The 23,457-nt window shown below is 39.1% G+C and overlaps 1 protein-coding gene and 1 long non-coding RNA gene across 2 annotated transcripts in view; both read left to right on the forward strand.

Moving 5' to 3' along the window:
• Positions 1-8,749, forward strand: part of LOC137048277 (uncharacterized) — a 28,223-nt gene extending 19,474 nt beyond the window's left edge. The window contains exon 3 of the long non-coding RNA XR_010899353.1: positions 8,250-8,749. This is a non-coding gene — a long non-coding RNA (uncharacterized lncRNA). The remainder of the gene's footprint in view (positions 1-8,249) is intronic.
• A 195-nt stretch (positions 8,750-8,944) lies between these two features.
• Positions 8,945-23,457, forward strand: part of atp1a3a (ATPase Na+/K+ transporting subunit alpha 3a) — a 44,382-nt gene continuing 29,869 nt past the window's right edge. The window contains exons 1-4 of the mRNA XM_067426377.1: positions 8,945-9,307; positions 18,683-18,799; positions 19,089-19,148; positions 20,564-20,767. Of these exons, the coding sequence (XP_067282478.1) occupies positions 9,302-9,307; positions 18,683-18,799; positions 19,089-19,148; positions 20,564-20,767 (387 nt within the window). The 5' untranslated portion in view covers positions 8,945-9,301. The remainder of the gene's footprint in view (positions 9,308-18,682; positions 18,800-19,088; positions 19,149-20,563; positions 20,768-23,457) is intronic.

Here is a 23,457-nt window from a genome sequence, read left to right on the forward strand (position 1 = left end):
TTCAGTGCATGTTTATTTTAATGTGAACAACGTTCTGTCACTTTAATGCAGCGCTGCTGCACACGCATCTCTGCCGGACCGCATCCGTGTGCAGTGTGAAAGCTTTAACCTGTTCACATTGGGACTGAAAAAAAAATATAGGCCTATATACACACTGCAAACGGACTACGAGTGAAACAGGCGATAGAGTCATCTATTCGTGTTCAAACTATTTGCATTGCAGATCTAAGCAGTTCATATGTCATTTATTGGACTACTACACAATAATAAAAAGACGTGTTTTCTTGCTATTATCTCATCACATTTGAAGCGTCGCTGATGTAAATCGGTAGAGGAAAATATTTATATTTTATACATTGGGAATTTAAGAAACACTAGCTGCCTGCTGGGGTGGCAGATGGGGTGGCAATGGTCTTTCTTGGGATCGCAACTCGCTAGATTCACCCCTTCTACTGTCATATTTTCTTACGTTTTCGTTCGGCATGGGTGTCCGTTGTGATTCGATTCGGGTGTGTGACAACGATGCTCAATGTACGCATAATTACCGCAATCTAAAAAAATTAAAATAAATCAAAAGAGAATTGTCTTGGGGGCCCCCTGGTATTCGGGGCCATGGGCTGCAGCCCATGTTGCCTATAAGGAAAACGCGGCCTTGGCTAAGAGTAAAGCACTTCTGCCAAATAAAACCGAGGGTAGTGCAAATATGACGCAATTGACAGGCGACTCCCCCAAACGCTATGCTGACACATCCCGGGTCCTTGGTTAAAATAGAAATTTTCTCACAATTTACAAATAGTTGGAAACATTTGGGATATTGTAGGTACTCAACTGAACAAAATATATAACACTGGCCTGGTGGTTTTTGGATATTTTACTGCAAAAATACTACATAGTGCACCTTTAAATCATTGGAAAATGTCAGGGTTTGCTTGGGTAAAGGAGAGGTACAATAGGGATCTTTCTCATCAGTATTTAAGCAAAACAAACACGATTAAAATATATGCTGGGTCACTGGAGACAAAAAAACATACAGGAGAACCAAACCATCCAAAAACAAGAAGAATGGACTGCCAAGAACTGGGACACAGGGCTATGAATACACATACAAAATGAGGGGTAAAATAAGGAACAGGTGATCCTGAAGAACCAATGAGTATCCAACGTAATGTAGACCAAATTTTACTAGTCAATATTACTTTTATTAGTATTAGTAATAATAATTTTGTATCTGTATTATTATTTTTATAATCATTTATAACAATTGTATGTTTGAAGACGTGTACATAAGAGAGTTAGACTAGACTGCATGCACATGTGTGTAAGTATCAGCATCAGGGACAAGGAGTTTCAGTGCATATGTTGACTTAACAATTCGCTATACATTCCATTTAACTGGAAGCTATATGGTCTTGGGTGCATAAAATACAATCCCTTTGTCCAGAGGAGCAGTAGTGTGTGGCGTGCTCCGATGTGACCAAAATGACAAACTTCATTTGCACTTCCGGTTATGTGGACCTACAATGGCTGCCACAGTGTTCGCGAGTGTCCCCTTTGCAGTCCATATGCGTGCACTGCACACTCAGACTTTTTCCTGACAGGCACTAAAGTGCGGACTCATAGTAAGAGTGTTTAGGGTGCCATTTGGAACAGCACACTGCACACTAACAGATCCCCTTCACAAACAACGAGATCCCCAACTGTGAACCCACTGTCCTGCAGAGTTTAGCTCCAACCCTAATCAAAGGCAGGCGAAGCTAATCAAGCTCTTTGGGATCACTCGTTGAAAATACGCTGGCAGGTGTGTTAAAGGTAGGAAATAAACTTTACAGGACAGTGGGTCCCCAGCAGCAGGGTTGAAGAACTCCGCTTTAGAGGAAACAAACATGGCGGACGTAATAGTTGTTGGAACGCTTCTTACAGAGAATTTGCTGGAAAAAAAGAAAAAGGTTTGGATGAAGTTGTGTTATCCTTCTGTCAGCTTGCTTTCTGATGTTTATAGTTTCGTCCATGTGACAATATACAGAGTCCATGCGTGTTTGTCCTCGCTTTGTTCATGAAGTTTCCCTAATTTCAGGGTAAACATACTCAGTTTTCACTTATCCTCCTTTCTGTAAAGGACCCCTGGGGCCCGTTCTTCGTATCTCGCTTAATACATCTTAGATCCCAGATCTTTTAATCGTGATAACTGATCTCAGGCTAATTTGGTTCTTCAAACGAATTGCGGATTGGATTAAGTTATCTGAAATCACTGCTCGTGCCTGTGTTCCCTGAAGAGGGCAGATGCATCAATACTCAAAACACGATCAGCAAGGCAGCGATTGGCTGTCGTCAAGACAACGTTATGACATCATATAATTAAAAAAGTGTCAGTTTCAATGGTGACTCGTTAATTTCTCTCTCTGTCGAGAATATCTTAGGATATCAATGAGTTTGCAATATGCACTAAGAATGTAAATCGACATTAAACTAAAATAAAAGGAGTATGGCACGCTTTTTCTTAGTGTCCGTTTCAATGGTGACTCGTTAAATTTTCTCTCTGTCGAGAATATCTTAGGACAGATTTACTAACAGGTGGCGCAACCCTCTTTAAAAAACTACTGCCAGGACATACTATAGACACTCGGTGGAAAACTAGCGCTGAAAAGGAAGATATTAATGCATATGAGGAGCTGCCCTTCACTCGTGTCAATTATCTGAACGTGTTCCTCCCGTATTTTGTTAATAAAACATCATATTGTGGCTGTTATGTGCTATTCACTTTCACACAGTTGCTAAAGTATTTTACTTTGCACACTCTTCATATCACAGTTCTGCAAAGATGACAGAAAAATGTACTTTTGATGTCCTGCGGCAAAAACATGAGAGCAGTTGAGTTTTAGACCAGACATTATAGTGAGTGAGCGCGACCTGGATGCAGCAGTGAATTCTAAGATATTTTGTCAAATAAAATAATCCTGCCTGAAGAATTGTTCGATAACCTGATTAGGCTGTCTTGTTCTGTCTGTATAATCTCAGTGAGCTTTTGACACGCTTGAAAACGCTAGTGTGGACAGAGAGCATTTTGAAAAGCTCAGATGAACATTACAAGATTTTTTAAGTTTCTTCAGAAAACAGTAGTGCAAGTGGTGGTCACATAAGACACTGTGCAATCTATAAAATCACTTAGCTGTGTTCCCAAGGCCACGCGAACATCAATAAATCTTTACAGTTGTTTTTTTGCTACCTGAACTTACTATTCACATTATCTGCTTGTCCCATTGAATCTGCTAAACAAAGTTCTTCATTTCCTGAGAACAAATTAGCTGAGAGCATCCAAGCCTATACTTAACCTCTTTTTCTTTTCATTCTCTATCAGGTCCCCATAGCAACAGCTGCTAAGTAACCTTGCCCCCTAATCAAGCTAGTAAGATATTGAGAAAATGATCGGGGGCTAAAGGACATATTTAATTAACCTTGCTAAGCTAAAACTTCTAATTTAATACTTCTGAATTCTAAAGTGCCGTAGAAGTTTCAGGCAATGTGTCTAATCATTCGTCTTCGCATGAAAGTGGAGTTAAAAACAGACTCTATGTTCTTATTTCTTTGATTGAAGTGCACTCATTCTGTTTCCTATAAGACTGTTGGGGCATTTTTTCTTCTTTTGCCGTTCTATAAATTCCTGCAGCTAGTGTTACATTATATCTTTATGCCATAGATAAATGCTTTATCAGACATAAGAGAAAAGATTCAGTTAAAGCTCAGGACATAACACATTGTTCTTTATATGAATGCTCTAGAAGTAATTGAATATGAGTCAGTGCTGTACCTATTTTAGTTTTTTTTTTTTTAGAAACCTCTAGTTTGCAGAAGTTTATATTGCTACATTGTTGGAATGTCCATTTTTGCTAAGCAGCTTCTTGCATTATTTATTAAATTCAAATAATACAGAGCAGATAATCATAAACTCATGCTCATGCATATCTCATATAAAAGCTGCTTGTTTTAGTATTTTTATACAAATGTCAAATTCAGGCCCACTTGCAACAGGGATAAACGTGATTTGGCTGATCACCATTTGTGTTGGTGAGCGCATGACACATCATCAGAAGATCTTAGTACAGAAAAAGGGCAGTTCCCTAAATAACTTATAAAGGTTTTTGAAGACCAGTTTCAATGTGGCTGCAGGAAATTGGAATTGAAGCGAAGTGCTTAATGGAGCCCATGCTAGAACATTAAAGACCTTCTCCAGTGCCTAAATATAAGGAAAACTTTATGAAATATTTATTGAAGTTGGGTACGCAAGTAATTCAAGCACTTTTAGTTTTACAGTGGCAAACAACTAAATTTTACATTTAAATTTTACATCACAAACAACATTAGGAATACTCTGCTGTTTACAGACTTGCAGAAACCAGATTTTTCGTAAAACAAATGTTGGTCAATGTTTATAGATGTGATTGATTTATTGTGTCGTTTTCATTTTTTACTCAAAATCTCATGCAGGTGTCACAGTTGAGAGGCTGAAGAAATGCGCACCATGAAGAATTCAATTCCAATAATCTTTAATCCAAAAAGCCTGACAGGAACATACAGGGAAACAGCATAGACACACTGACATCAAAAACAACAGCACAAAGACAAGGGGCCTGTTCTTCATACGTGGCTAACTCAGTTAGCTGGATTTGACTGATGACGATTTGGCTTGATCTGGGATTGTTTGGTTCTTCGAAGCTCATCCTGGACTTGCTGTCATAGCAACAGGTCCGTTAGCTTAAACCTGCTCAGGATCTTATTTCATATAAACAGGATTAGATCGCATCTTGAGGTGATACTTAAAATCTGTCCCAGCCACTGCTACTTCATTACTGAACCAGGGGCAATAATAATTTAAAATCATGATAAATATAAAAGTTTATTTGAAAATAATATTTTAATGTTGTGCAAAATTGGCGTATTATAGGCATAGTCACTTGATTGAGAGATTTGTTTGTGAATTGTGATGGTTTACTTTATTGTTGTATTGGAGGTTTACACACATTGTGCAGTTAATCTTCGTAATATAGTCCCCTATTATCCGTCATCACTCAAATTAATGCATGCGCAAGAGACGCAGATAATTTGATCTTGACTTGTGACTCCAGTGGTTCAACCTTAATGTCATGAAGCTTCGAAAACACTTTTTGTGCTCAAAAAAACAAACGAAAATAACAACTTTATTAAAGGGTTACTTCAGCGATTAGCATATGGCTTTGTATCAGTAGAAACCCTGGAGTATATTCAAATTATTGTGCTTTCCCCCCTCATATCCCCCTGAGACAAGAGATTTATGCATTTTATTTCTGGAAAAATTCCTCCTATGATGCAAATTGAAGATATTTGCATCATAGGAGGAATGTTTGGCCAAAGGCTAAAGACTACAGCCAGCAGAGGGAGCCATTTCCGCATGTTTTGAACCCGCGAGTGAGGGATGGAGATCACACCCACAGCTCAGCTCAGCTACAGGCACTCATTTAAACGCAGCTATGTTGAGCAATGTAAGTCTTTCAACTTCTCAAATTAATTTCTATGAAAGTTAAGCTTGCAAAGGCATGAACTGAAACGCGCCAGACTGAACTTGCGTTGTGAATGTATGCCGTGAGTGTAGTCGCGATAACCTAAGCTCTCATCACGAGAGCTCATCAGCTCATTTATCTGACTCCTGCAGTTAGTGCTCAGTGCTGTGATACTCGCGCCGTGACTCACTCATATTGAACAGACACGTTCAGTTTTTAATTGTAGTGTCTTCTCCAACTCAGTCACAGTAATCCAGTAGGTGGCTTTGGGAATGGCCTCACAGGGCAGCGAAGCATTCTGGGAATTGTAGTCTTTCATCCCCATGAGACAAAAATACATTTTCTGTCTTTTCTCAGTCTAGAAGGTACCAAATTCAAAAATAATTTCAAATTTGTACTACATTGATGACCCAGTTTAAATACAGATTCATCTTCCCAGCCCTGAAGTAGCCCTATAAACAATTTTTTCATATCTGTGCAGTCTCCTTTGCAGTTGACGTAGTAAGCGCAGCGCTGAAACAGACATTTTACACCACACTACTTTTAGCTTTGAGTTGGCAAATGGCTCCATTCAGAGAACATAACAGCTTCATTGTCAGAGGTCTCAGAATCCTCACCACTGGATTTCAACATTGTCGTTGTAACTGATCTGACCGGGGGCCTGTGGGCCTGTGCCATGCCAGTATCCCCTGTGCCAGTTCGTATCCCTCATGTCCTACTGTTTCTGTCCTGTCCTGCCATGTCCCGCCCGGCCTTGCTTGTCGCCGGTGTTTTTCCCTACGGGGTAGTTTGTGTTTTATTTTTAATTACACAAATTTGAGTCCTCGCCCCATTCTTAACCCAAAACTTGACAGTATATTTACCACATTAGGTGAGGTTAACTGCCTTATGTTAAGTAAACATGATGTCACCGATGGTAAAAATGCAGTAAAGTTTTAAAGATCCACCGTGGAAATATGATTCTCTGATAAATGGTGTGACCCTGGTTGTTTTACGCCTCATTAATCTATTCTTAGCACCTGGTGAAATGCATGCCTCCTGTCTTCCTGAGCTTGTTTCATCTGTTTTACTCAGTCTGTATCTCTTTTATGTTTATTTTCTCTCTCGATCCAGACTCTGATTAGATGGCTGACTCATTCTGTCTCTCCGGCTCATTTATGTCTCTCTCATTTGTTGTGTTTTAAAATACCTGATCGCTTTGTTACTGTTTGCCCTGTCTGCCATCCCTCCTCATACACACACATATAACAGCAGTAACATTCTCTTTTCACCACAAGAAACATCGCACACAACCAACACTGCCTGAAACCATTTTGTTCTTCATACTTACTGTTTTCAGTCTATTATTATATATTTTATAATTGTATTATTATTGGTATTTTTATCTGTAATACACCCACAGAGCTTTGAGATCTGCTCCATTTCAGAGATCAGGTAACACCATTAAATCAGCTGATATTATTGTGCCAAGAATCAACATAAGTTAAGAAGCCTTGCAGCTTATGAGGTGCTTTGGTGCATTTAGACCAAAATGCCATCCATTGAGATTTTAGTCATTTGTTAAAACAGATTTATTCTATACAGGCTTAATTTACAACACATATCATAAGATGAAAAACCAGGACGTCGCTAGTGGGGCGAAAGGTGATGATTCTAGGGAACCTGCAAATTTCAAATGAGGGGGGCCCCAACCCCCAGAATGTGATTTCAACTGTGGGGGCCCCTCACACCCCAGAACACGATTTTAACTGATGGGGCCCTCCACCCCAGAACACAAATTTGAACTGAGGGGGCCTCTCACACCCCAGAACACGATTTCAACTGATGGGGCCCCTCACACCCCAGAACACGATTTCAACTGATGGGGCCCCTCACACCCCAGAACACAATTTCAACTGATGGGGCCCCTCACACCCCAGAACACAATTTGAACTGAGGGGGCCTCTCACACCCCAGAACACGATTTCAACTGATGGGGCCCCTCACACCCCAGAACACAATTTGAACTGAGGGGGCCCCTCACACCCCAGAACACGATTTCAACTGATGGGGCCCTCCACCCCCAGAACACAATTTCAACTGATGGGGCCCCTTACATCCCAGAATGTGATTTCAACTGATGGGGCCCTCCACCCCCAGACATGGTTTCAACTGTGGGGGCCCTCCACCCCAGACATGATTTCAACATCATTAGTTTAAATCCCGTTCTGGGTGTGGGGAGCCCCCTCAGTTGAAATCAGGTCGTGGGGTGGAGGGCCCCATCAGCAGACATTACATTCTGGGGTTGGGGCCCCCTCGGTTGAAATTTGTGGGGTCCCTAGAATCATCACCACGTTTTGCCCCACTAGCAATGTCCCGGTTTATCATCTCATGATATGTGTTGAGCCCAGAACGTGATTTCAACCGAGGGGGCCCTCCACCCCCAGACATGATTTCAACTGAGGGAGCCCTCCACCCCCAGACATGATTTCAACCGAGGGGGGCCCCTCACACCCCAGTCATGATTTTAACCAAGGGGGCCCCTCACACCCCAGACATGATTTCAACTGAGGGAGCCCTCCACCCCCAGACATGATTTCAACCGAGGGGGGCCCCTCACACCCAGAACGGGATTTAAACTAATGGGGAGCCCCCTCAGTTGAAATCAGGTCCCCCAAACTGCAGAATGGGATTTTAACTGAGGGGCCCCTCACACCAGGATGTGATTTCAACCAACAGGGCCCCCCAAACCCCAGAACACAATTTCGACCGAGGGGACCCTCCACCCTCCAGAATGCATCTTCAACCGAGTATGCCCTTCACACCCCAGAATGTGATTTCAACCGATGGGCCCCTCCACTGCCAGAATGTGATTTCAACCGATGGGGCCCTCCACTGCCAGAATGTGATTTCAACCGATGGGGCCCTCCACTGCCAGAATGTGATTTCAACCGATGGGGCCCTCCACTGCCAGAATGTGATTTCAACCGATGGGGCCCTCCACTGCCAGAATGTGATTTCAATTAATTAATTACTATCATTGACAAAGATTGCTTTTGGGGACATTTCGGGTGTGTTTTGTTAATGTTTACAGATTCCAGCTCCAGTTTTGATCAATACACTGGCATGGTGCTTTGATATAAACCTGAATGATTACCATTTTCTTTTCCATTTTAATATCAGGCAAGCAAGCAAGAGTCTGATGATTTTTTTTCTTCTTCTTCTTCTTCTTCTTCTTCTTCTTCTTCTTCTTCTTCTTCTTCTTCTTTTTCAGCTGAGCTGTATAACCAACTTGTATTCTGTTAATATAAACGGATTCTTCTGGAATATTTTCTCACTGTCATAACTTGCATACATGCTTTAACGGAGCTACTAGCACGCGCGGAGGGATATAAAGTATGTGCCGCGGCATGGAGCCCTAGTGGCGGAGGGACACAGAGAGACAGGCAGCGCGTCGGCTCTTCATCTCACCGGCGGCATCACTCAGCCAGAGACGCTTCATAATCCTCTGCGCTGCATGTGCTCTTCTATCATTATATCAAAGGCAGCCACATGTGCTTTTAAAACCAATGCAGCCTGGCCCATTATTTACGTTTTTTATTCATGTTGAGCCCTTGTAATACATTATTATTCATGGTAACCTTATATAGATTTCCTTTCTAGAGACAGAGTGTCGTTCAAACGCTGCCCGTCGTTATCCGTTCGAGAGCTTCATTTTTTTCTTCTTCTCCCGCTTGACTGAAACCAAACCCAGTTGATAGACTGAAGAAAAAGCGACTGACGGCTCCAAAATGGGGGTAAGGATCTATATGAAATGCTTGCACAGAATGAATGCATGGCATGAACCGTCAGAATATTCCTGGGTTATTTGAATGGCAACATGTCTGCGTTTAATTTACTATGTTTAAACCGTTGCATTTAACAGGTGCATGATCACATTTATCAATGAATGCATTGCTTACTAATGACAATACTGTAAATGATGACCAAACATGTATCGGTTTTTTAGTGAGACTGCGGATTTAACATCACTGACATTGTGAAATAACGCTGCACGATTGTTCGGCAATTGCGTCAAGTCGGGATGCTTTTTGCACACAGTCCAATGCGACATAGTGCGGTTAAAGGGAACAAATTAAGCCTGTGTTTGTGAATTTAACATTCACATGTCATATACATCGTTAATATTCAAGGCGTTTGGCATTGATTGCAAAAAAAAATGAGATATCGTCTCATTCGATGCATAAAGGCGCACTGAGGTAAACGCAAAAATGATATACCTACAATATCAAATGCATTGTGATAACTGTTTTAAATAAGCTCCATACTGGTAAGATGTCATAATAACACATATTCAGTAGCACGATATGATTGTAACGTTTCTGTTTGCGCCTGTTATTTCAAACGTGACCGCGCGTCAGTAACGTTGACGACCGCAATACATTTTTTAAAAAGACAACATAAATCTTGGATTGCCATAGAGGTCACTTTAGTCCTCATTTGTTAGATAGCATCCTAGCTATAGCCTACCTTTTTGAAATCCACTGATTTATATATCGACTAGGCTATTTTATTTCACATGAAGACAAAGCTAGGAAGGCGACATTTTAAAATTAACCAGGTGGTTTTGTTTTCGACAATTATTCTCTGCCTGTAAGTCATCTTTAAAGTCTGAGGAGAAATTCTGTCAGTCTCCTAAAAAGGCGTCAACCACGGATGGGTGGGGGGAGGCGCGTATGGATTTGGGATGACTGCATCTGGACTGACCCGCTTCGATAGTTTCACAGCCAACTAACGTTATGCAACAATAAACTTGAGTAATCACAATTATGACAGTAGCCTAAATCTCAGCCGTAGGGCCTATTGGCCTGAAGAGGCGCAGACAACTGCGTCAAAATGGATGTCTGATGATTCACGACAGAAGCGCGAATATATTGGAACTCGTTGTCATAGCCTAACGTTACATCTAGCTTGATATTTTTGGGCACCTTGCAATGAGCAGAACTGCTAATTCTTAATAAGAGAAACATTAAGAGAAACAAACAGGAATTATATAGTGATGCTGTGACAAAAGAATAGCTTACGACCCTTTAAAAGATACCTTTTTATGGCACGGCATGTGGGAATGTCGTTTTTTACATGCTGATATCGGTCGTGATGCCCGGAGGGTTAACCAGGCTCGACGGTCGGTGACTGCGTCAAAGTGGAGGCTGATCAATGAGAGTGGAAATTCCCTAACAAGTGCCGCGATTGGTCTGTCTGACGAGAGGGCGGGGTCTTATTCGCCGTCGCCGATTATTGATTGGTCTTGAGCCAATCAATCAACGTGTAAAGGATGCGTGATTGGCAAAAATACGCTAGGGCGAAATGAAGGGTGGTGGGGATGGAGAATAAAGTGAGCGTGGAAAGTGAATGATGGGGTTACTGGAGGTGGTTACCTGGTGTCACCTTGAGAGAGGTAGTGACACCAGGACACCATTTGTTGGAGGCTCAGGTGCTTGGAGATGCTGGCAATTTGAACCAGATGAACGTTTCTTGTGTTTGTAATTGCATAACCTAATACAGTTTCTATTATAATGTACAGTATATAATGTGTGTACAGTATTTTTACATGCACATTTAGGCTAATTATATACACTTTTAATACTTGTTGGCAGTTATATTTCAAATTACAAGATATAGTATCCCACAATGCAGTGCTTTTCAAAATCAAATGAAACTTGATACACTGTTAAAAACTATGCTTCCAAAAGGGGAACCTTTATTTTAAGAGTTTATTTTGAATTTGAAACTTTATTATAGAGTTAATAGGAGAGTAAACCCTCTGGCCCTCTTCGTTTAGGGGTCACACCTGGCTCCTTTCGTGGTCAAAAGTGACCAAACGTAACCTTTTTCCCCCAGGAAAACCAGTGTAATATATTTTTGTTGAATTTTATTATTGTTTAGAATTTTGAGGGGATTTTATGATAGTATGCAATATTTATAAAATGTTATGCTGTATTTTCAGAAATTCTTTATCACAACTTAATCAGGGCCGGATCTGAATTTCCTCTTATTTGAGTCTTTTTGTGTCTATTTTGCGCTCTTGGTATTATAGAGTGCCACCCCTTCATTGCTGGGCACTTTTTTCTGCACAGTGGCTGATTTGCAGTTTGTACCAGTGAGTTTTCTGTATTTCACAATTTCCCATGTCATTTTTGACTGCAAAGGAGTCAGTGTGACTTTTTTTCTCGACCCTTTAACATAACTGAATCATGTGCAGGATTTTTTTGTGTGTTCACATAGCTAATCTATCCCATTCCGATGAAGCGAAAACATGTTAGATTTCAACATGTAATTTTTTTTTGTCATTTCTGACCAAAACCTTGTACTTTTATTTCAGAGGTGATAATTGGATGAATTCAGGCATCATCAATTATGTTTATGAATCTTGATAATCATGAAATGTAACATTTGCATAATGGGTTCTGTTTCACATGGCATTTTAAAATACAATGTAGACTACATAGTACGCTGTATGATAATATTCCATTGTAGCCGATGTTTTGAGCTTTGAAATAACAGGATGGGCTGATACGGTAAGGGAATAAGGTGGGCAGGGCAGGAAAGGTGAATGATGGGGAAACTGCAGGTACATGGTTACCTGGTGTCACCTTGAGAACAGCCGTTGTAGGAGGCTCAGGTGCTTGGGGTTGTCTGCAATTAGTATGCCGTGAATGTTTGTTGGAGGGCGACTCTGCGATGCCCTTGGGACATGTATACAAAGATTGAAGTCTGTCTGAAGGGCACTGCTGATTAGGATGTTTAGAATAGAAAGAAAGTCATCGCTAATGTGAAATCAGGTTTATAAACTCCGCTGGAACATTTACTTTTGAACGTCTGTTTGAGCTTAAACAGTTTCTGTTGGGTCTCCTAGAATTCCACTATAGTGTCTTCCACCATTTTCTTTTAATAATATATACATTTTTCGTTGAGTTAAAGATGACAATGTTGTAAATATCTATTTATAACTTCAATCAGATTTACATGTTGCGTAATTGATCATTTTGTATGCTGCATGAATGAGAAAGAGACTGGCGGTGAAATGTCTTCTACATGGTTGTGTAATGGATGGCGTTCAATAGCTCATTCTCACTGAGTGATTTTGGATATGTATGCGTGCGTATACTTTCCACTAAAGCATACAATCGTGCCTTATTTTGTGTCAAAGCCCGGGGTCATATATAAAGCGAAGCTGACACGCTATCAGTCAATTTGCCAGATGCCAACATGATGTCATATCCTGTGGGAACTTCAAGGTCAGCCAGCAAGCTTATTTGATTGGCCCTCAAATATCAATAGGAGGTTTTAATCAGTTTGTTCCACGTCAAGGTTGCTTTGCTGGATATTTAGATAATCACAGTCACCACAATTGCATCAACAAACAGTCTGGGGTGCTCTAAAATTAATTCTGTATTATGATTTCAATTCTAATTATTTTAGAAGTTTAAATAAGGATTGTGGCATTTTAGCTACAAGGACAGAATAATAAATAAAGCACCATGCCATGTTATTTTCCCTTTCCCTGCTTTAAAAAAAGTTTATATCAATGCTTATTTATAGAATTTCGCACTTTATATATTCAAATGAGATAGTGAATTGTGTATATTTAATATCATATAGAAAACCATATAGTTTATGAAAACGATTTAATCCTCGTAAAGATTTTCATTTTGTGTTTATAATTATGATTATGTATTTTCAACACTAAAAGGGATAGTTCACTCAAAAACATGATTTACTCACCCTCAAGCCATCCTAGGTGTATAAGGCATTCTTCTTTCAGACGAATACAATCAGAGTTATATTAAAAATGTCCTGGCTAATCCAAGCTTTATAATGGCAGTGAATGGGAGCCCAAAGTTTGAAGTGCAAAAAAGTGCATCCATCCATTATAAAAGTAATCCACACAGCTCCAGGGGCCTTCTGAAGCGAAATTGATGAGTTTGTGTAAGAAAAATATCCATATTTAAAACTTTATAAAGTAAATAGCAAAATATATATTTAACTGTATACCTCTGGTTCATGCACTTGGAATAAAGTTCAGAGACATTTGCACTCTAACATACTAATTTTGTTTGTAAATGAATTTACAATATGCTTAATGTCTGTACATGACTCCCTGCACTGCGATATCTACATCCATAAAAGCACATTTTACTTTAACATCCCATCATTGACTTTCTAAACGATTTAGCTTCCCTACTGCTCTAATCATTTAGCCTCAACATTTTGATTTGGTTTGTTTCATTGGTGTCTAATGCGTAGTTAATTATCAAGAAGCAAGATTTCCGGAAAAGTCCTCAAGGCCATTAGATGAAGAGACAGAGAGAGAATCCCTTTGACGTAGATGAGAGAGAAGTCTCACTGATGGCTGTGTTTCATCTGTTGACTACCATTTTGTAATTTAAATTTTCATGTTCTCCAATTGAAATTTTCTTTAGTGACTGATCACATCTAAATTTTTCAGTTGGCCAAATTGAATTTCTGTGAATTAAATTGCATCAATACACAGAATTTCAATTCAGCCAACTGAAAAATGTAGATAATGTAGCAAATTTCAAATGGAGACATTTTTAGTGTATATATGAGAAATCAATGTTAAGTGGTCTCTTTATTTTTCCAGAGCTGTATATATATATATATATATATATATATATATATATATATATATATATATATATATATATATATATATATATATATATATATATATATATATATATATATATACTATAAAAACTACAAATTGCAAAAAGGCCAAAATCGTAGTGGCCGTTGTGGCAGTGTGTTGAAAAGGTTTGACCATCTGTCAAGGATTCCCTCTTTATATCCTCTGGGTGAGATGGCAATTCAGGATTAGAACTGTTTACTACAGTCTGGATTAACCTACTGAACAAACGTAATCCCGCTCCCTCCTTTCGCTCATATTATTTCAAATATACTGTATGTTAGTTTATATATATATATATATATATATATATATATATATATATATATATATATATATATATATTGTCTTAATGCCTCCACTCACATTTTACAGAGTTTGCTGTCTTGATAGCACGGCCTTACTTGAGTACACTGTGTTCTTAGTGTATTAATTCATGGCACATCCTCCATTTGACTGTTTGCATTTCTCTCTTTATCATTCATGCACGCCTGGCCCGCACACGTGCAGTCTCAGTTATGACCCCGACTTCAGATGTGGGACACGTGCAAAATCATGCCAAAGCCCATTGGCTGCTGTGCCATTGGATGTGTGAGCGTCAAAGCTTCCAGAGAACTGTATAGCTGCTCCAATTCATGTAAATCCATAGGGTATCATCTCAGACCTGATTAAGATTACATTCTCTAACAGACCCGCGGCAGAAACATGCGAGGTGCCTGCATAAGGACTTGAAGTCTGAGACCATCATGTTAATATTAAAGAAATTGTTCACTCAGAAACGAAAATTGTGTCATCATTTAGGCTCGTTCACACCAAGGACGATACCATTAACGGCCCTGAGAAACTATATCGTTGGAATCACTTTCAGAATAAATATTTTTCCTGCTGTTGAACCATAAAAACATTGACATCCAATCAGAAACCATCCCGGTTAAAGAGCTCATGCATTAAAGCGGCAGACGAGAAAAATTTCATAGAATGAGCCATTTCTATCTACATACACTGCAGGTTTTCTTGATTCATGAAGTCGCCATTTTGCACCACAATGTTTCTACAGTAGCCCTAAACGGACAACCGGCTCAACAGAGAGTTATACTCTGCTTTCTCAGACATCTTTGTTCTATGTGCTTCGAAAAGGAGGCGTGAGCGGTGGATGGTTGCAATTCACCTTTAATAAATTCATTATCTGGGGAACTTTTGCATTATGAGCTACACTGTAAAAGCTCATAATGCAAAAAAAAACAAAAAATACAATTCATTTTCTAGTGACTGAATACATCTAAATTTGTCAGTTTGATACAATTTAATTCACAGAAATTAAATTTGGCCAACTGTGTATTATAGTTTTAATAAATAAAAACAAATCACACAATCCCTAAATTTATGATAAAACAACTCTTTGACCCTTGTTTTAAATTAAATACAGTATGTCCATCATAATGTTAATATATATACACACACAAATAACATTGAGTTATCCAAGCGTTATCCCTTATGCCGAACACAATTTGTTTCAAATAACAAATAATATACTCAATATTTTGTATTTCTTTCAAGATTTAAACATTTCAATTAATAGTAAAATTCCGTCAAATTGACCTGAATAATCCTGACATATTTTAATTGAATAACTGAACAATCCTTGCATATTTTACATAAGAATTCTAATGAATAGTTGCTAATGAATGATATATTTTTATCATACATATTCTAAGATTAAAATCTAAAGTAGAATTGAAAAAAAAGTAATAATTGGCAATTTCAGTTTAATTGAAGTTCCCTTATAATAAATAAATAATTTTAATAAATTTAGTCTGTTTTTAGAATTGTTCAATATTTATATTCTGTTAACTTTCTATTGTAATTTTTTAATGTTGAACCTTATAATACATTTTTAGAAAATAATATTATTAACCAACCCTCACATCAGAACATTTCCTGCATTGTGTTTTAACATCTAAGCAAGCTGGTGTGCTGTAATGGTGGATTTAACCATAATGCTGTCTGGTTGTGCATGCAAGCTAAAATAGGTCAGAGAAGCACACATGCCAAATCAGAGGATGCCACATCAATGAAGAGCCCTAATGTGGCTTTAAGCGCACTAGACCGCCTAAACGGCCCCCATGCTTATACCACCCCCATTTCCCACATGGGGTTCCTGGCTAATCTTCACAGTTTCCAAGATAATCGGGATTGTGAATGAAGTATTATCTGGTTACCATTTCCTCTCTCCCCCATCAGTCATGGAAAGAGTCAGTTCCTCATTTCCTGGACAGGAAGACAGGACATCAGAATGATGTTTTTGAGCCTGTCTGTGTGTTCAATGTATCATATCAGTTTCAACTGGGACACATTTGTAATATAATGTATAATATACAAGTGAGGTGGTTTCTCAAATAAGGAAAAAATGTAGTCCGGGACTTGATTTTGTCCTTTGGGAATTGAGTGACAGGTTGTTCCTTCCGCCTTCGCACCAGTTAAGGGCAAGATATACTCACGGCTAAATAATTTTCTGTTTTTTGCTTGGGGATAAAAAGCAGCATGTGTATGAAGTATTCGAAATATGTGACCAGTGTAGCCTGACAAGCCAGACTCATATCAAGATGTTTGGTCTGGAAACTCACCATTGACAGGGCTCAATCCGAGGCTGTCTTTCAAACTCCCTCTGCACGCGATAGGATAGCGCTACAACCAACCAGAGCAACGAAGGTGAAGCAGAGCTCGTTGACAGATTAAACATTCGCCGTATCCGGTCGGCAAAACTCCGAACACATCTTCCCTTTTTAAGAATGACTTCAGTGCCGTTCTTTGTTCTTTTCTCAGAGAAAAACTCCCAAGTCTTCCAGTGTCGCAGTCAAAGCTGATTCGAAAGTCCGCCGTTCGCCATTTTCTGTATTTACTAAAAGCACGTGTTTACTAGAAACGCAACTCGGCCATCGTCATTATGGCCCCGCCCACCAACTCTACACACGATGTGATTGGCCCGACCAGAGTTTGGCGTTTACAGCTCAGAAGTGTATTGAGAGTTGCTAGACGACACTTGCGGTAGATTAGATTTGCTGCCGCTAGGGTGCGTCTAGATTTCTAGGCTATGACCAGTGGTATCATGTTAGCAAACATTTTGATGCTGGCCACACTGCTGAGATGGGCCTTTAGATAAAGAGATTTAGATGTTTTTACTTGCATCTGACAGGAAAAGATTTCCACGTCAAAGAAGGCGGAGCCGTAGAGCCACAACTTCCTATTATGTCATTGTCACGGACAAGTCTGAATGGGTTTGACTAGCTGGAGTGAACTTTTCCGGAAAGGGTGCTTTGGCAAGCTGTTTCGAACTCCTAAAATGAACTCCAAACAAACTTCGTTTTGGCCTGATTTTGTTAGAAATTATCTCGCAGTTTGTTTTTCAATTTTGCTTGATATCGAAGCCTTAAACAGATTGCCAGAGAAGAGAATAGATGTCGAAGAGATACAAGGGAACATGCATTTAAAAATGAATTATAAATTATTGAAAATAAATAATGCATTCCATAAAAATTAGAATGATCAGTTTTGATTTAATTATCACTTTAAATCTGTAGAAAAGTCTAATATTTGAGCCTCAACAAGGTATACATATAATCTCTTCATTTCTTTATTTTCATAAAAGACTTTATTTCTCAGAATTGCGTGATATAAACTCACGAGATTGAATTATGAGATTGAGACCTTGCAATTACCTTTTTTATTTATTGACAGAAACAAGCTTTCATTAGACTGGGTAAACCCAGCCTGATCTGCTGGAGATTTGATTTCACCCTGCAGCTCAGTCTGGAAACCCGTACATTCATTTCTATTGCTTCTGTTACACATTTGACTTATCCACCCGATGACCTATTGGCCGGTTTAACACGATGACGGATAGAGAAGCGATGGGTTGATCACGCTTCTTGTGGTCTGATTGGTTGAAGGACTATCCAATTGCGTACAGAGTCATTCAAATAATGCTCGTTGATCACACATCTTGTGCAGTAGAAAATACAGAGCAGACTCCCCAGACCAATGTTCAATTTTAAATTAAGCTCTCATACCATTTACACCAAAATTTTAATGAATAAGCCTCAGGCAAATTCATGCCTGTACAGTAGAGGGTGCAGCTCAAAAAAGCCTTTCAGGATTGCAGAAGAATAGGACCCAGGAGAAGAAGGTTCCACCCTTTTCAGCATGTTTATCTCAAGTAATATTTGCTTATATATCTGCTTGAATTGGATCATCGGAGGTCATGAATTGGATCATCGCAGTTAAGACATTGGTTAATAAAGTGAGATTAAATACATAAAGTATATTTGTATGATTTAGCATATTTTTGTGTAATATTCTGAGTGTGCAATTCACTGTTGAAATGTGCAAGTGAGATGAGTAAATGCTCACATTTAGTCTAGGTGTTTCTTATGAAGCTGATCTAAAGAAAATGTTCTCCTTGCAGTATGGACGGTCGGACAGCTACCGCGTGGCGACCACGCAGGACAAAGATGAGAAGGAGTCCCCCAAGAAGGGTAAGGGAGGGAAAGACATGGATGACCTGAAGAAAGAAGTCCCACTGGTAAGTCACATGTTTATGTTCTTATGTATGTAATCTATAGGAATATTTTGTTTAAAACAGTCCAATTAACAGTCCAATTCAAACAGTGACAATCATTTTATTCGATTTTGCCACAATGCTTCATAGTACTTTAGTGCCTCATACAGAAATTTAGGTTTCTCCATATTGTATTGATATTCAAATACTATTTTGCCTTGAATCAATGTAGCAAGGTTGTGGTCAGTTATACTCTATATAGCAATTCATCCTTTCTTTGCACAGTTTTAGACTCTTTTTAATGTTTCCCCAGACAGAGCATAAGATGTCGATTGAAGAAGTGTGCCGAAAGTTCAACACTGACATTGTACAGGTGAGTTTCAATCATCAGCAGTGAACAATTTAAACATTTGAAAAATAAAGAAAGAAAGCCGGCTGTTCTAAATGTGACAATCCAAAAATAGTATATAAAATTTTGAGAATAATCGTATAGACTTATAGACTTATATCTATTTTATTTTAGATTAAAGCAGTGGTTCTCAACCCCCCACCCCCCACCCCCACCCCCCAAAACATCAAAGTGAAGTGGATCTGCTTGTAATATGAGATTTGCAGAAAAGAGGCAATTTCCTGAATGTCTGTCTTGTTCTTTCTCCTGAATAAATTCAATTTCCTTCATAACTGCTGATGTGTCTGGAAGCTAAAGATAATGCCTCAAAATCGATGTTGATGCCTCAAAAGACCAAGGATTGCTTTCTTGGTGAATCTTATGCAAGTATAATTGAACTAAATCCTCCATTTTCTCAAAGTTGAGGCTGCCCTGGCACTCTGTTCTGTATACTTTATACACATACCGTTATATCATGTGTTTCCCGGTTTTTGGGATAATTCATTTACCCTTGCACCATTCCAAACCTGTAGGACTTTCATACTTCTATGGAATGCAAAAATAAATTTAAATATGGTTGTTGCATAAGTAAAAGTCAGATTTTTATTTTGACCTCATTTAATTTTGAAAATGTTATTCAGTGAACTGAATAACACAATGTTGGGTCAAATATGGACTAACCCAGCAATTGGGTTGTTTTGGTTGTCTTAAGCAAATATTTAACCCAACCGCAGGATTAAAACAATCCAATTGCTGGGTTAGTCCATATTTGACCCAACATTGGGTTAAAACAACCCAACATGTTTTAGAGTGCAGGATCAAGCAAACATAAAAATAACTTTATATTATTAAATATTATTTTAAGATGAATAGTAACTGGACTAAAGCAACTTAAATTTGGTTGATTATCCAAAAAGGAAGAGAAATCACAGCTCCAAAAACAGAAACGTATTTGTCACGTCAACTGTGGTGAGAGCATTACATAAATATTTTTCTCTTTCTCTTCCTTTTTGAAAATTTCGAGTCTTTACTTGATTATCCAGACATTGTTTTTTTGTTTGTTTTTTGTTGTTGTTTTTTTATGTGATCAAATATGATACATCAGACTTCTGAAGAACATTTATTTGTTCCATATTCTCCTTTATCTTACCATATGAGCCATAAAAGCCTTTTAGCCCCACACAGACACCACAAAAACAAATGCAAACATATTCTCTTTGTCCAGAAGCTTAAAAGTAGACCTTGATGAGCTGGTCTAAAGCACTACTTTTTTACAGCAGGAACTGTGATCTCATCAAATCTCCTTAGCCACAGGGGCATCGCCCCCTAGTGGCAGTGGAGCAGTGTTTGATGTGAACTCTTGAATCAGATTTCTTCTCACACTCCGTTGTCCCCTGAAGGGTCTGACTAATGCTAAGGCGGCGGAGTACCTCGCTCGTGACGGTCCCAACGCTCTCACCCCACCCCCCACCACTCCTGAGTGGGTCAAATTCTGCCGACAGCTCTTCGGAGGGTTCTCCATCTTGCTGTGGATCGGAGCCATCCTCTGCTTCCTGGCCTACGCCATCCAGGCCGCCACGGAGGACGAGCCTGCTGGAGACAATGTGAGAACTCCCACAAACGCCTCATTAACACTGCATAAATCTAACACTGTTTGGCTGGTGCTCAAAAAATATAATATGCTGTTGTCTGTAGTATGCAAGACAATTTTTTTCTTCCAAGTAGATATGGCCATGTTTGTGACATAACTAGCAATTGCTAGTTTTTTATATGTAATGTGCTATGGGTATTTTGTTATTTTTGTTAATAATTGCATATTAAAACCAGTCTATTCCTTTTTATAGTGTATAACACTATAAACATTTAACATGTAAAACATTTTGAATAGGTCGAGTTTAAGGATCACTATGTAGTATTTTTGCAGTAAAATATCCAAAAGACACCAGGCCAGTGTTATATATTTTGTCTAGTTGAGTGCCTACAATATTCCAAATTTTTCCAACTATTTGTAAATTGTGAGAAAATTGCTATTTTAACTAAGGAAATACTAAGGAACTAAGGAACGTGTCAGCATATCATCTGAGGGAGTCGCCTGTCAATCGCGTCATATCTGCGCTTCCCTCGGTTTTATTCTGCAGAAGCGCTTTACTCCTGGAAGTGTGAACATGTCACAGCAGCACCGAGCGAACGCACAGAGTAACATCATAACATCATTTTAAACAGGGACGTGCACAGGATTTTTGAGGGGCAGTTGCTCTGACCTAAAAAAGGGACCCCCCCCCCAACCGAAACCACCCACCCCACCCCCACCCCTCATGATCTGTCCAATTACATATTATTGTTATTGCCATTATCATTATTATTTCAATGCCCCCTAGTGGTATTTATGTTCTGCTCAGGAAAAATATTATAGGTGGGGCTATTTTTTTGCAGGGGGGTCTGGGGGTTTCTCCCCCAAGAATTTTTTTTATTTCGTAGATGTGATTTCCTGCATTTTGGTGCGTTTGAGGCCATTTCCCTTGCCTATACCAATAAAGAACTCAAACCAGTCAATATCAATAGTCTAATAAAAAAAGACAATATTAATTTAACTGCCATCAACAGTTTATGATCGTCCATTTGTTATACCTTTCCGACAACGTTAAGTCTCACCCGACAACGGCGACAATCTCCTTCTAGTGCCGCTCATGCAGGCTCAGCCAGGGCGGTCAGGAGGATTTTGGGGGCCCCAAGCAAAATGGACATGGCTAACTTTCTACAGATAAACGGGTAATGATTAAAAGATGTTTGTAAAACTTTAAGAAACCATTTTTAAAACATCTATAAACATTACATAGATAGACAGACCAAATATTCCTAACACTTTGTTAAGGGTTACTAGTTGGTTTGTAAACTGTCTATAAACATTATCTGGATGGTTATTATGAAGTTGCAACAGATGACTATAATACCTGTTAAATAGTTAATAAACAGTAACAGTAAAACATGTGGGTTGTCCTGATACTGTACTTCAAAATGCAACAGTGTAAAAATTGCCACACCGAATAAAGTAACTGTTCAAGATCCATTGGTAACTTATAAAAATAATATCATATTTGCATAAACTGTTACTACTAAATATCCCGACACTAGCACATTAAGATAAGCTATGAAAAAAATCATGTTCCTCTGCCTCTTTCTGGTTAAATAATGTTTATAATAATAGTTAATGCTATATTAACTATTCCAGGTTATTTATGCATAGCATAAAAATAGTTAGTATAGCATGCTATGCCACTTTCATCAAAACCTATTACAAAGCTATAGCAATTTTATGTCATTAAATACGATAAACAGTTATTCTGGAACAGATCTGCTTCTTCCTTATCCCGTTAAAAAAAAACATATTACAATGTAACCATATTCCATCCGTTCGGAAAAAAAAGTTGCACTAACTGTTCGTTACAAGCAGCATTTGCCAGGCAGGTAACGTTAGCTAACATAAACATATTTTTGCTAGCCTACCTGCTGCAAAATTACACCATTTTTGTACAAATAAAGCTATTTTATATAGTGTAATTTATCACTTACCACTATCTTGTTTTTTCTCTTTTTTCTTTTCTGGCTTCCTAAAGCATAATTCCGCTTCATGATCGCCGAGGAGGTTTTGTATTTTGCCGGCAGCAGAGATTGCGTGGTTAGGTGGCTGCTGTCAGCACGACTGAGAGGGCCCCCTTGAGGGGGATTCCGAAAACAGTGTCAATGCACTTTACTGCATTGACTATCAAAGGGGCGCTCAAGCAGTTTGTCGTTGCATTTTATTCTTAACCTGTCGCTGTCTTGAGGCCCCAGGCCAGCTCGGTGCCCCAAGCAATTGCTTGACTTTCACTTTCGGACGGGTACCCGAATATGGAAGTGAACGAGGTTTTGCGATTCTTTTTTTTTTGTATCTAGGCCTACATGAAATTCTGCATCCATTGTACGATTTTTTTATTTATTTTTTTCCACCTCGGAAGGGCAACGTGAGTCGAGAAGGGCATATGGGCAGTTGCCCGGGCAACCTGAGCAACCCCCCTGTGCACGTCCCTGATTTTAAACACACTTAAATGTGTCTAATATGATAAACAGAGCTGCTTTACCTGATCGGAAAAAACGGAAGTTCGAGCGACTGTGTCCCGTCCCGTCATAATAAAAGTCCCGGTACTCGCGAGCCATGTGTTTGTGTAACAATCGCTCCAGCAGCCGTGCTCAGCTCCCACAACACTCAGTCCTGCTCTTCTTTACACTACAGTAACGTTAATAACCGCATGCATGA

This window comes from Pseudorasbora parva, chromosome 19, assembly GCF_024679245.1.
Source record: "Pseudorasbora parva isolate DD20220531a chromosome 19, ASM2467924v1, whole genome shotgun sequence".
Lineage (NCBI taxonomy): Eukaryota > Metazoa > Chordata > Actinopteri > Cypriniformes > Gobionidae > Pseudorasbora > Pseudorasbora parva.